General features: G+C 42.0%; 1 protein-coding gene across 13 annotated transcripts in view; it reads right to left on the bottom strand.

Annotated features, from left to right (window-relative positions):
- Positions 1-13,855, bottom strand: part of ppfibp1b (PPFIA binding protein 1b) — a 189,397-nt gene that overhangs the window by 98,731 nt on the left and 76,811 nt on the right. For all 13 annotated transcript variants that reach the window (XM_072484860.1, XM_072484863.1, XM_072484861.1 and 10 more), the window contains exon 2: positions 2,499-2,588. In XM_072484860.1, the coding sequence (XP_072340961.1) occupies positions 2,499-2,559 (61 nt within the window). In that variant the 5' untranslated portion in view covers positions 2,560-2,588. The remainder of the gene's footprint in view (positions 1-2,498; positions 2,589-13,855) is intronic.

Here is a 13,855-nt window from a genome sequence, read left to right as displayed (position 1 = left end):
GTTCAAGAAGGGGAGTAGAGACAACCCCGGTAGCTATAGACCAGTGAGCTTTACTTCTGTTGTGGGCAAAATCTTGGAAAGGTTTATAAGAGATAGGATGTATAATCATCTGGAAAGGAATAATTTGATTAGCGATAGTCAACACGGTTTTGTGAAGGGTAGGTCGTGCCTCACAAACCTTATTGAGTTCTTTGAGAAGGTGACCAAACAGGTGGATGAGGGTAAAGCAGTTGATGTGGTGCATATGGATTTCAGTAAAGCGTTTGATAAGGTTCCCAACGGTAGGCTACTGCAGAAAATACGGAGGCATGGGATTTAGGGTGATTTAGCAGTTTGGATCAGAAATTGGCTAGCTGGACGAAGACAAAGGGTGGTGGTTGATGGGAAATGTTCAGACTGGAGTCCAGTTACTAGTGGTGTACCACAAGGATCTGTTTTGGGGCCACTGCTGTTTGTCATTTTTATAAATGACCTGGAGGAGGGCGTAGAAGGATGGGTGAGTAAATTTGCAGATGACACTAAAGTCGGTGGAATTGTGGACAGTGTGGAAGGATGTTACAAGTTACAGAGGGACATAGGTAAGCTGCAGCGCTGGGCTGAGAGGTGACAAATGAAGTTTAATGCAGGAAAGTGTGAGGTGATTCATTTTGGAAGGAATAACAGGAAATCAGAGTACTGGGCTAATGGCAAGATTCTTGGCAGTGTGGATGAGCAGAGAGATCTCGGTGTCCATGTACATAGATCCCTGAAAGTTGCCACCCAGGTTGAGAGGGTTGTTAAGAAGTTGTATGATGTGTTAGCTTTTATTGGTAGAGGGATTGAGTTTCGGAGCCATGAGGTCATGTTGCAGCTGTACAAAACTCTGGTGCGGCTGCATTTGGAGTATTGCGTGCAATTCTGGTCGCCGCATTATAGGATGTGGAAGCATTGGAAAGGGTGCAGAGGAGATTTACCAGAATGTTGATGGTATGGAGGGAAGATCTTATGAGGAAAGTCTGAGGAACCTGAGACTGTTTTCGTTAGAGAGAAGGTTAAGAGGTGACTTAATTGAGGCATACAAGATGATCAGAGGATTGGATAGGGTGGAAAGTGAGAGCCTTTTTCCTCGGATGGTGATGTCTAGCACGAGGGGACATAGCTTTAAATTGAGGGGAGATAGATATAGGACAGATGTCAGAGGTAGGTTCTTTACTCAGAGAGTAGTAATGGCGTGGAATGCCCTGCCTGCAACAGTAGTGGACTCGCCAACACTAAGGGTATTCAAATGGTCATTGGATAGGCATATGGACGATAAGGAAATAGTGTAGATGGGCTTTAGAGTGGTTTCACAGGTCGGCGCAACATCGAGGGCCGAAGGGCCTGTACGGCGCTGTAATGTTCTATGTTCTAAATTCAACTTTTAACCCACTTTTAAGAAAAAGCAAATGAGAAAAGCAATAAAAAGGTTTTATAACAGAATGACACTTGCAATGCTAAGTATTTCTGTTGATCAAGTCATTTTTAAAAGCACGGTTTTACCTACCTACTGGAAATCATCAATTATATCACTGCTCCCCTCTGATATTTGTGGTCCAGTAACAACTCAAATGGAATCCTCCCCATTACTGAATCAGAACCTGGAGTTACCACTCACTAGCAATTGTTGCCACAGCAACAAGCACACTAGTGCTAGGTTACCTCAAGGGTGCAGAAGAAACGTTGAGGCCGAGGTAAATCAAAGAACACACAGAAGGCTAAGGGGACAGGGAAAAAAGGAAAGCAAAGTTCACATCCTCAGAGGGTCTCAAAGCATTAAACTTTAGAAATGCAGTCATTGTAATGTAAACAAACGCAGCAAGCAGCCACTTTGCATGCAGTGAGGTCCCACAATTAACCTAAGTGATCAATTAGGCTTGATGTCATTAGTTATGCGATAAGCATTGGCCAGGAAGCATGGTTAAGTAGAAGAGGGTATGGTTACATCACAAGCACTTTCTTTCAATTATTCCTTCTCCTATAATGTGTTGGTGCAAAGCTGATGTTGTAGAATCAGAAACCACCCTGAAGGTGGAGTGAAGCAGACTGGAAATGCCTTCTCAACGGAAGCTGTTCTCTGCACTTGCACTCAGGATAAATGCCTGCAGTAACCTACATTTGTTCTGAAGCAAGGTACCAATGGCGAAGATTGTTTTGCTCGAATAGGGCACAGATAAAATGTTTACCTTGTTTGAATGAGCTCTGTTGTCTATTATCTTCATAAGCATCTCATCAGCAATCTTAAACCTGGATTGTTCCCATGGATCTAAGCAATATTATCCACAAGGTGGTTTTTAATCTAAATGTACTGATTCAAACTATATCAATGTACTGATGCAAATATTTTCCATCGCTATATCTTGGTAATTATTTGTAGAGGTTACTGTATTCAAAGTGGAGGAATAATTAAGTGGACACAAATAAAAAATAAATGCCTTAATGTATAAACTGAAATCAGTCAGTAATTCCTGGTAATACCTTACCTGCTATGATGCCATCCATTTGCTCCAAGGCAGCAGCCAACATCTCACTGGCATCAGTCATCTTTCTATTCTTGTAAATGTCAGTGACACCTGAAGCAAATGAAATAAGCATGAAGCTACCGTACATTGAAAATTATATACTAGTGCAGGAAAAAGCAATAATAGTACAATACCAGCCTCTTCTGGGAACTCGGAAAATTCCATCCATTCATTCCCTCAACTATATCCAAGTATAAACTGTCGCCAGTACACTACAGCACGTGTTTATGGGGAATGGCCACCAAACTAAACCACAATAGAGCTATATACTTGTGCAAAAAAAACCATGCTGTATGAATGAACAAGAGAAACATGTGCATCTTATACACCATTATTGACTCTTGTCAAAACCAAACTTGACCCTGTGCTCCAGGTCTTATTTTCAACTTTACAAAGATGTACAATTGTTGTACTATTGGTACAGTTGTTCATGTAGTGTAGCTGCACATACCACCACACAGTACTGCCATGTTGGTACCATAGGAATGTACTCTTCAGGATTACATGGTGTGGTTTAGCAATTCAGTGGTTATACTTTATAGTGCATAGAGGGGGGCAGAATCTACTTTATCTATCACGGCATGCTGCAATATGAGAGATGAATGGGGGTGAATAAAGAGAAGTATTGCCATTTATGGTCTTAGAGCAGGGGGTTCCAAGCTTCCTGGACTTCACCAGTATTAGTAAAAGTCTAACAATCAGTAATTGGCTTCTGTCCCACAATTGTTTTGTCTATCAATCCTATGGTGTTCACTTCATCATAGCACAGGCACACATTCATCTTTTGCTGCTGGGAACAAAGGTCAAGTTTTCTCAGCACTGGTAGTCCTTCTACCAATAGCAACAAGACGAGGCAGCCTGGTGGTAATTGGCGGCACAGTGGCTAGTACTGCTGCGAAGGGTCCCGGGAACAATTCTGATCTTGGATGACTGCATGGAGTTTGCATGCTCTCCCAGTGTCTGCCTGAGTTTCTTCCGGGTGGTCCGGTTTCTTCCCACAGTCCAAAGATGTGGCTAGGTGGAGTTGCAGGGATGGGAAGGGGGATGGGCTGAATGGCCTCTTTCTGCATTGTACAGTTTCTACTACGAGTCTATATATCTTCAGGAAATGATGGAAGACAAACTCTAAAATTAAAACTTGTTACTATATTGAAACATTAAATTTGAATGATTAACATGGTTTTGTTTAAACAAACTCATTTTTAACATCTCCATCACGCTGACAAGTAGTTTTTCTGAAAGCCTATTTTGTGAAATTGCCTCATTTGTTCCAGTGGGTGGCTGATCTAATTGAAAAGAAACTTGGCACACACGGAATTGCAAGAAACTGTTGTAAAAAAAAATCCTATGTGTACCCTATGTGTATTCATGGGAATAGAAGGATACGGACCCAGGAAGTGTAGAAGATTGTAGTTTAGTCGGGCAGTATGGTCGGCACGGGCTTGGAGGGCCGAAGGGCCTGTTCCTGTGCTGTACATTTCTTTGTTCTTTGTTTGTTTGTACCCAGAACCGAACAATCACAAGGGAGGTGAACTGAAGGAGGATGGAAAACGCCTGCGTGTCTGTATCAATGGACAATTTCAGAGCCATTTATATTGGCAACTGGACATATTCATCATAATGCACACTAGCATAAGCCTTCCATTCAGGTGAATCTTTATGCTGGCATCAATCTGGAACTCATGCTTCAGGAGGACTGATGGAAGCCAGCGGAGGGTGGTTTTCAGCTTACTTCAAGGAGTATTCTGTTTGATTTACAAAATGTACTCATAGCTACAGGAAAATTACACATTTCCTTTCCACTTTTTTGGAGCACTTGCCCATGTCTGGATCAGTTATTTCCAATGTTGACTTCTATGCAAACTTCCCTCCTCCACCCATCAAATGAGCATAAAGCAAATATTTGTGAAACCGCTATTTTAAAAACTTTACAAATATTTCCTGGCATTTGCTTCAACTCAAGTCTTGTTAGATGTGCTTTCCTGTGCAAGACAACGGAATTAATCTTCAGCTGTCTTCCACGAGCCTGGCTGTCTTGCACAAGCCTGGCTGCCTCCCAAATGAAAATGAAAATCACTTATTGTCACAAGTAGGCTTCAAATGAAGTTACTGTGAAAAGCCCCTAGTCGCCATATTCCGGCTCCTGTTCGGGGAGGCTGGTACGGGAATTGAACCGTGCTGCTGGCCTGCCTTGGTCTGCTTTCAAAGTCAGCGATTTAGCCCTGTGCTAAACCAGCCCCGATTGCAACAGAGATTAACCCAGTCAAAGAGCAAAGTTTATTTAAGACAGCATCGTAGTTGCAACATGCTGCATGTATACATAATTTACTTTTAATGCATCCCATCATGTTAGGGTTAGCACACATAGCTTGCAAACCAGATCTATGATCCACAATAAAGGAAAGACAGCAGCATGAAACTTGCGGCTACAAGTACAATGTCTTAAATAAAGTCTTTTCAGTCCCTGTACAATTAAGTTTCAAGCTTCATACAGTTCAGAATATCAGAAATACTGCTATAAATGAATAATGTTACCCCTGTTCTAGCTCCCAGCAGCATTTTCCCTGAAAGCTACAGCTATCCCTCAGCTTTGTTGAAATATCAGCAGAATTTCAGTACTTTGGTCAACATTTGGAACCTGGTTCCATTGTGTGGGTTTTCCATGGAGTCGAGAAGCATTGATCAAATCTACAAATTATACAACTGCTTTTCACTTCTCTTGGACTCAAAAAGTTGTAGTCTAGTTGGTGCAGTCTAATGCGGCATATCAAGGCCAGCTTTCCAACTACAATTCCTTTTTTTAAAAAGATTAACTAGGTTGAGGTTCTCAATCTTTGTCCAAAATGAAGTAACACACACTTGAGTCAGAATTTACACAACAAAGAGAGGCCCATTGTACCTGCACTGACCATCAAGCACCTATCTATTCTAATCCCATTTCCCAGCCTTGTATGCGATGGGTGTTTCAAATGCTCATCTAAATGTTTCTTAAATGTGGAGGGATCCTGCCTCTACCACCCTTTGAGGCAATGACTTCCAGATTCCCATCACCCTCTGGGTGAAAAAGCTTTACGGCAAATCCCCTTTACATTTCCTGCCCCTTATCTTAAATCTATGCCCCCTGGTTATTATTCCTTCTGCTAAGAGGAAAAGCTTTTCCTATCTACATCCCTTAATTTTGTGCACCTCGATCAGGTCCCCCTCCAACCTCTCTACCCTAAGGAAAACAACTCCCAGCCTAAAATGCTCCAGCCCAGGCAACGAGAACTGAACACAGTACTCTAGCTGTGGCCTAACAAGCGTTTTATACAGCTCCATCTTAGCCTCCATGCTCTTATACACTATGCCTCTAAATACCTTATGTACCTGTCCTGCTGCCTTCAGGGATCTATAGACATGCACTCTAAGGTCCCTCCAGTCATCTGTACTTCTTAATGTCCTACCATTTGTATTCCTTTATCGTTCCCCCAAAAGGCATCACCTCACACCTTTCAGGGTTAAATTCCATTTGCTAACATTCTGCCCATCTGACTAGCCAGGCTATATCATTCTGCAAGCCAAGGCTTTCCTCCTTGCTATTTAGCCACACCACCATAGTGAATTCAGATGCAAATTTAAACCCTCACCTACGTTTTTCAGCTCCCCACACATACTGCCTCTTTGGGTCCTAATGGGCCTTACTCTTTCCCTGGTTACCCTCTTGCCCTTAATATACTTATAAATCCTCTATTAGGTCATCCCTTAACTTTCCCTTTCCCAAAGAGCTACTGCCCATTCAATCTACCGGATATGCTAAACATGTAGAGAATTATACCCAAACTCTGCTTTTTAATTCTCCCTTTCTGGAAATTAACCCATGTTTTGTGTGCTTTTTCAATAAATGCGTTGCAATAAAATGCCAGGATCCAGAACATTTTCATAAGGTTTTTCTATTGGACTTCAGCACATTGTTAATATGAATATTGTTCTTTTGTTCAAAACAACAAGTAATTTATAACCATTACGGTCACTCCACATACTGTAAATGCTTGTTAGCTACACGGGGCTTTCATTTGACTTTGGAGTGGCAACAGATCACAACCAAAACAGCAACAATCACTAATGGAAAGTAACGTCATTGAACATCTTATCCCAGACTGCACATTTAATCAGGACAGAGTTTACTTATGTTCTCAACAATAAAAGTTATCTAAAATCATGCAAGTGCACCATTTGCACAGGTTGATAAACTATGCAGATCAAATGCATTTTAAAATGCAGTGAACATGGAATTAATTTCAAAGAATAATGGTTTTGCTGTTTTTTTTTTAATAGATTACCACAAACCCTTAGGCTTATTCTAGTAGACACTGTCTAGACAAATCTGATGTAGCTTTACTGGTTCATTACACCAGCACGTTACAAATTTGTAATTCTAGAAACAAACAATTGCTCAGAAGACCCTGGGCACTTAACTGCTATAGTGCGGTGCACTAACAATGATGGATCTTTTCAACTTGATCAATATTTACAAATAAATATTTTCAATCCCATCTTTCCGGTCTTAGAAACTGTGCACTTGACTAATATCTATCATATAACGTAATTCTGATTTGTGCAAACCATGACAGTAATCTTTGAATGGGAAAAGCTTCAACCATGGTATCCTTTATGAAAGCAAAATGCATTTTTTTTTTTAAACTGAGAAAATGTTACCGGTTACATAAGCAAACTAGTGCTTGGGGCATTTCATCAATGACACCCAGTACAGAGGGATTTGACAAGAACAACAGATAAGAGGGAGAGAGGTTCAGGCTATCCTCATCTTCCAGAAAGATTTTGGAATAGTAGGCGGTTTTGGCAGAATTGAAGCTTCAGATAGGAGAGGCAAGAACTGATAGTGAGGTCAAAGATGTGGCCGTTGCTAATGTGGAGGGAAGAGTTTATGCAGGGCAAGTGTTTAGAGAAGGAACATGGGAAGGTTAGCTGGAGGTTGAACATGCTTATTCCAATTGCAAGTCATATCTTTGCACACCAACATAATTGGGTCTCATAGAATCATAGATTTACAGTGCAGAAGGAGGCCATTCGGCCCATCGGGTTTGCACCGGCTCTTAGAAAGCCCATGCCTCCACCCTATCCCTGTAACCCAGTAACCCCAGCTAACCTTTTTGGACACTAAGGGCAATTTATCATAGCCAATCCACCTAACCTGCACATCTTTCGGCTATGGGAGGAAACTGGAGCACCCGGAGGAAACCCACGCAGACATGAGGAGAACGTGCAGACTCCACACAGACAGTTCTGCATAACTGAGCTTCCCCGCACTCAAAGCTTCATAAAATCAGAGAAGAGAACGGCACAGAAGAGGCCACTTGGCCCATCCTGTCAGTGTCGGCTAAAAAACAAGCCTCCAGAATAATCTCACTTTCCAGCATTTCGTCTATAGCCCTGGAAGTTACAGACTACTTTTAAATGAGTCAGGCAGTGAGTTTCAGAGCCCCACAACTGTCTTGGTGAAAATATTTTCCTATCCCCTCTATATTGCTACCAATCACCTTAAATATAGGCCCACAAGCCACGGACTGCTCTGCTAAATAGACCCTTCCCATCCACTTTATCCAGGACCCGTCACAATTTTATACATCTCAATCAAATCTCCCCTCAGTCTTCTCTGTTCCAAGGAGAACAACCCCAGCCTATTCAATCTTTCCTCACAGCTGCAATTTTCCAGTCCTGGCAATAACCATGTACATCGCCTCAGTACTCCCTCCAATGCACTTACGTCCTTTCTGTACTGAGGTGACCAGAACTGCACACAGTACTCAAATGGTGGCTTAACTAGTGTTTTATATAGTTCTAGCATAACCTCCCTGCTCTGTATTCTGTGCCTTGGCTAAAAAATGTAAAGATTCCATATGCCTTCTTAGCAATCTCATCAACCTGCCCTGCTACCTTCAGGGATCTATGGACATCTCACTCCAAGGTCCCTCACTTCCTCGACACATTTCAGTATTCTCCCATTTATCGTGTACTCCTTTACCTTGTTTGACCTCCCAAAATACATCACTTCACTTCTTGGAATTAATTCCATTTGCCTCTGCCCACCTCACTCGTCCTATAGTCTACAGATATTATGCAGCCAATTTTTGTGGCCGCTGCAAACCTCTTGCCTAGATCATTAATATACACCACAAAAAGCAGATGACCTAGGACCGAGACCTGCAGAACTCCACTGGAAAGCGGGCATTCCAGTTGCAAAAAGAAAAACTTGTTTTCTGCCACTGAGACGGTTTTGTATTCAGCTTGCTACATTCCCCAAACCAATCTATCATTTGGGACCTTATCAAAAGCTTAAACAAATGAAGAAGACAGAGGTATAAAAGTATTAAACAAATGAAGAAGACAAAGGTATTCAGCCCCTCGAGCCTGCTGAATAAGATCCTGATTGGCTAAAATCCAAGCAGGTCACATGAATTGCAATACCCTAATCAAACCTCCTGGTTACTTTCTCAAAAAATCAATTGAATTAGTCGGACATGACCTTCCCTTAAATCTATGCTGAGTATCCTTGATTTATTCATGCTAAGTGTCAGTTTATCCTCTCCCTCAGAATTGAATCCAATAATTTGCCCACCATGGAGGTCAGACTGGCCTGTAATTATTCAGTCTATCCCTCGCTCCCTTTTAGGCAAGATGTTAGCAGTCCTCCAATCCGCCAACAGCAAAGCTGTATCCAGCAGTTAGACCCTCCTCTATTCCTCCCTAGGTTATTTTAACAATCTGTGTACACTTTATCCAGCCCTGGGGATTTATCCACTTTCAAGGATGTTAATCCCCTTATTACTTCCTCTTTTCCTATGTTGATCACAATACTTTACATTCTTCCTCAACTTCAATGTCTGCATTGTCCCCCTCTTTTGTGAAGACAAATGCAAAGTAGTCATTAAGAACCATACCCACATCCCCATCCTCCATATTTAGGTTTCTTCTTTGGTCTTTTATGGACCCGATTCTTTCCTTAGTTATTCTCTTACTGTTAATGCACTGAGAATTTTGGGTTCTCCTTGAATTTGCTTGCTAATACTCTTTCATGCCCTCTCTTTGCTTCTCTGCTTTCTATGTCCGACATAATCTGACAAAGGGTCATCTGGACTCGAAATGTTAGCTCTTTTCTCTCCCTACAGATGCTGCCAGACCTGCTGAGATTTTCCAGCATTCTCTTTTGGTTTCAGATTTCAGCATCTGAGGTCTTTGGGATTGAACCTGGAAACAAAAAAAGTAATTTGCTTTTATAAGCTTTCCTTTTCTGCCTTATCTTACCCTGCAAGCTTATTATTAAAGCTTCTTAACATCCATTGGTTGAGGGCAGCACAGTGGCGCAGTGGGTCAGCCCTGCTGCCTCACGGAGCCGAGGTCCCAGGTTCGATCCCAGCTCTGGGTCATTGTCCGTGTGGAGTTTGCACATTCTCCCCGTGTTTGCGTGGGTTTCGCCCCCACAACCCAAAAGATGTGCAGTATAGGTGGATTGAACGCGTTAAAATTGCCCCTTAATTGGAAAAAAATGAATTGGAGGCGGGTCTGTGGGCGTTGTAGCAGTAAGAAGCATTCAAGGGGTTCAGAGTAAACCTGTTCCCACAACGGAAAATGGTGGGACGGCCAAACCTGGAGGCCAATAGATATTTTTCTTTTAAAAAAAATATTTTTATTGAAGTATTTGCAAAATTTTTATATAACAATAACAAACAGAATAACATAAACATCAACATGGTAAACTAAACATTTCCCACCCAACCCCTTCTGTACATCCTTAACAATATTGCACCCCCTTCAGAATGCTGCTTCCGCTGATATTTTAATTTTCCCCGAGAAAGTCGACGAACGGCTGCCACCTCCGAGAGAACTCCAGCATTGACGTCCTCAAGGCTAACTTTATTTTCTCCAGCTTGAGAAACCCAGCCATGTCACTGACCCAAGTCTCCACACTTGGGGGCGTCGGGTCCCTCCACATTGAAAGGATCCGTCTCCGGGCTATGAGGGAGGCAAAGGCCAAAACGTCGGCCTCTTTCGCTCCCTGAACTCCCGGGTCTTCCGACACTCCGAAGATCGCCATCTCTGGACTCAGCACCACCCGTACCAAGCACCTTGGTTATTGCCTTGGCAAACCCCTGCCAGAATCCTCCAAGCTTCGGGCACGCCCAAAACATATGGACATGATTTGCTGGGCTTCCTGCACACCTCGCACATCTATCTTCTACACCGAAAAACTTGCTCATCCTCGCCACCGTAATGTGTGCCCGGTGGACCACCTTAAATTGTATTAGGCTAAGCCTGGCACATGAAGAAAAGGAATTAACCCTGCTTAGGGCATCCGCCCACAGCCCCGCCTCCAATTCATTCAAATGCATTGTTGGTCTGGAGTCACATGTAGACCAGACCAAGCAAGGAAAATAGTGAACCAGATATATACGAACATACATAAAGAGTAGGCCACTTGACCCTTCGAGCATGCTCCACCATTCAAAGATGATCATAGCTAATCGGACTACAATCTCCCACCTTCAACCCCTCGTTTATCAAGAACCCACCTCCACATTGAAAACATGCAAAGACTCTACTTCACTGTCTTCAAAGAGTCCCAAATGCTCACTATTATCTTTTCTGAACTGCTTCTAATGCATTTACATCCTCCCTTAAATAATGAGACCAATACTATGTATAGTATTCCTGATGGTCTTACCAATGTCCTGCATAACTGAAGCATAACCACTCTTCTTTCATATTCAATTCCCCTTGCAATAAACTATATTTGCTGTACCTGCATACCGCCTTTTATGATTCATGCACCAGGACACCCAATCCCTCTAAACTGTCTGTGCAGAGTCTGCACATTCTCCCCATGTCTGCGTGGGTTTCCTCCGGCTGCTCTAGTTTCCTCCCACAGTCTAAAGATGTGTAGATTAGGTGGATTGGCCATGCTAAATTGCCCTTAGGTTAGGTGGGGTTACTGGAATAAGGGGATGGGCTTAAGTGGGTGCTCTTTCCAAGAGCCGGTGCAGACTCAATGGGCCGAATTGTCTCCTTCTGCACTGTAAATTCTATGAAATCTAAACCTCAATTCTACAATCTCTCACTATTTAGATACTATGGGTTTTTTAAATTCTTCCTGCCAAAATAGGCAATTTCATATTTGTCCACGTTATTCTCCATTTGCCAGATCTGTGCCCACTCAACCTACATGTCCCATTGTAGCCTCCTATGTCCTCTTCACAACTTACTTTGCTACCTTTGTGTCAGTAAATTTAGCGATCACACCTTCAGTCGAGTCATTTAGATAAATTCCAAAACGTTGACCAGCACTGACTGGTCCGTGGCACACCACTCATTAAATCCTGTCAACCAGAAAAAGACCTATTTATGACTACCCTCAGCTACCTGTTAAACTAGCTAACCTTCAATCCATGCCAATGTTACACCCGCGCCCGCACCATGAGCTTTTATTTTTTGCAATGACCTTTGATGAGGCAGCTTATCAAATGCATTCTGGAAATCTAAGACAGTACAACCACCTTTATCCATGACACAAGTAACTCCTTCAAAAAACTCCAATAAATTGGATAAACATGATTCGCCCTTCATAAAACCATGTTGACACTGCCTCATCACATTCAAGTTTAAGTGCCCTGCCATAACATCTTTAATAATAGCTTCCAACAATTTCCCTCTGACAGATGTTAAGTTAACTGGCTTGTGGTTTCCGGCTTTCTATCTCCCTCGTTTTTTGATCAAAGAAGTTACATTTGCTATTTTCCAATCTAATGGGATCTTTCCCAAACCGATGGAATTTTGGAAAATGAAAACCACACAAACTCTCTCACTAGCCACTTCTCTTAAGACCATTGCATGACGTCCATCAGGATCTGGGGATTTATCAGCCTGCAGCTCCAAAAGTTTGTCACTTCCGTAGTGATTGCAATCTCATCAAGCTCCCTCTCTCTTCCAATTCCTGACATACAGCCATTTCTGTGTTGTTACTTATATCCTCTACAGTGAAAACCTCCACAAAATACTGCTCATCATCTGCCATTTTCTTATTTTCCATTATTAACTCCCCAGACTCCTTTCTGTATGACCAACACTCACTTTATTAACCCTTTTCTTATTTTTAACTATCCATAGAAACTCTTACTATACATCTTTATATTTCCAGCTAGCTTTCGCTCATACTCTAATTTTTCCCACAACCTTTGTCATTCTTTATATTCTGTCCAATCACCTCATGTGCTTTTTCTTTAGGCTTGGTGCTATCTTTAAGTTAACCACAGGTGGTGGGTCCTCCCCTTGGAATTCTTCTCCCTCGTTGGAATGTTTCTGTTCTACGTATGCCGAAATATCCCTTTCAATGTCACTGCATCTTATTTTCCGGTTCACTTCAGCCAGCTTGGCCGTCGTTCCCATATAATTGCCCTTATTTAAAATTGAAAATCCAATTTCTGGACCCACTTCTCACTCTCAAACTGAATGTAAAATTTGATCATATGATCACTGCTACCCAAGGTAGCCTTCAGTGAGATTATCAATTAATCCTTACTCATTGTGCAGTACCAGGTATAGTATTAGCCTGCTCTCTGGGTGGCTCTGGAACGTGTTGTTCGAAGAAACTATCCCGAAAAATATTCCATTAACTCATCTCGGCCCATTTGATTTTTCCAGTAGATTAAAATCCTCCATGATTATCACCGTACTACACAGATACCATAATTAATTAGCAGAGCCATCCCTCCATCTTTTTCTAGATGGATTCTTACAACAGTCAGTCGAAGTTGTCATGATCACTACGGAGACTAACCTTTTCAATTTCAGACTTTTATTAATTGAATTGGGATTTGAACCCATGTCCCTGGAGCATTAACCTGGGCCTCTGGATTCCTAGCCCAGTAACATTATACTATGCCACCAACTCCTCCTTGTCTTGGAATACCCTATTATTCTTTTCTGTGAACATGTAAAACTTATAGGCATGAGTGATCTCTTATGCTTTCACACTGGATACACTTCAAACCTGCAGAGGCTGATCATATAAAGAACATCGAATGTAAGGTTATTGGTTTGAAACTCTTACTCTAGATCAGGCAGCATAGGGAATTTCCAACATTTTCTGTTTTAATTTCAAATGTCGGCATTAATTTCCTTCCAAAACAGGGTACCCAAATCAAAACAATGCTCTACATAAAGTTGACCCAACACTAACTGCCTTTTGTGAAGTCCAGCATCGCATTAGTTTGACTACCTCCTGTAGTAGCAATCCAAGATACAACTTAGAATCTTCCTCAAAACAA

Source organism: Scyliorhinus torazame, chromosome 19, assembly GCF_047496885.1.
Source record: "Scyliorhinus torazame isolate Kashiwa2021f chromosome 19, sScyTor2.1, whole genome shotgun sequence".
Taxonomy (NCBI): Eukaryota; Metazoa; Chordata; class Chondrichthyes; order Carcharhiniformes; family Scyliorhinidae; genus Scyliorhinus; species Scyliorhinus torazame.
Note: the sequence above shows the minus strand (reverse complement) of the source record. Positions and strands in the feature narration are given on the sequence as shown.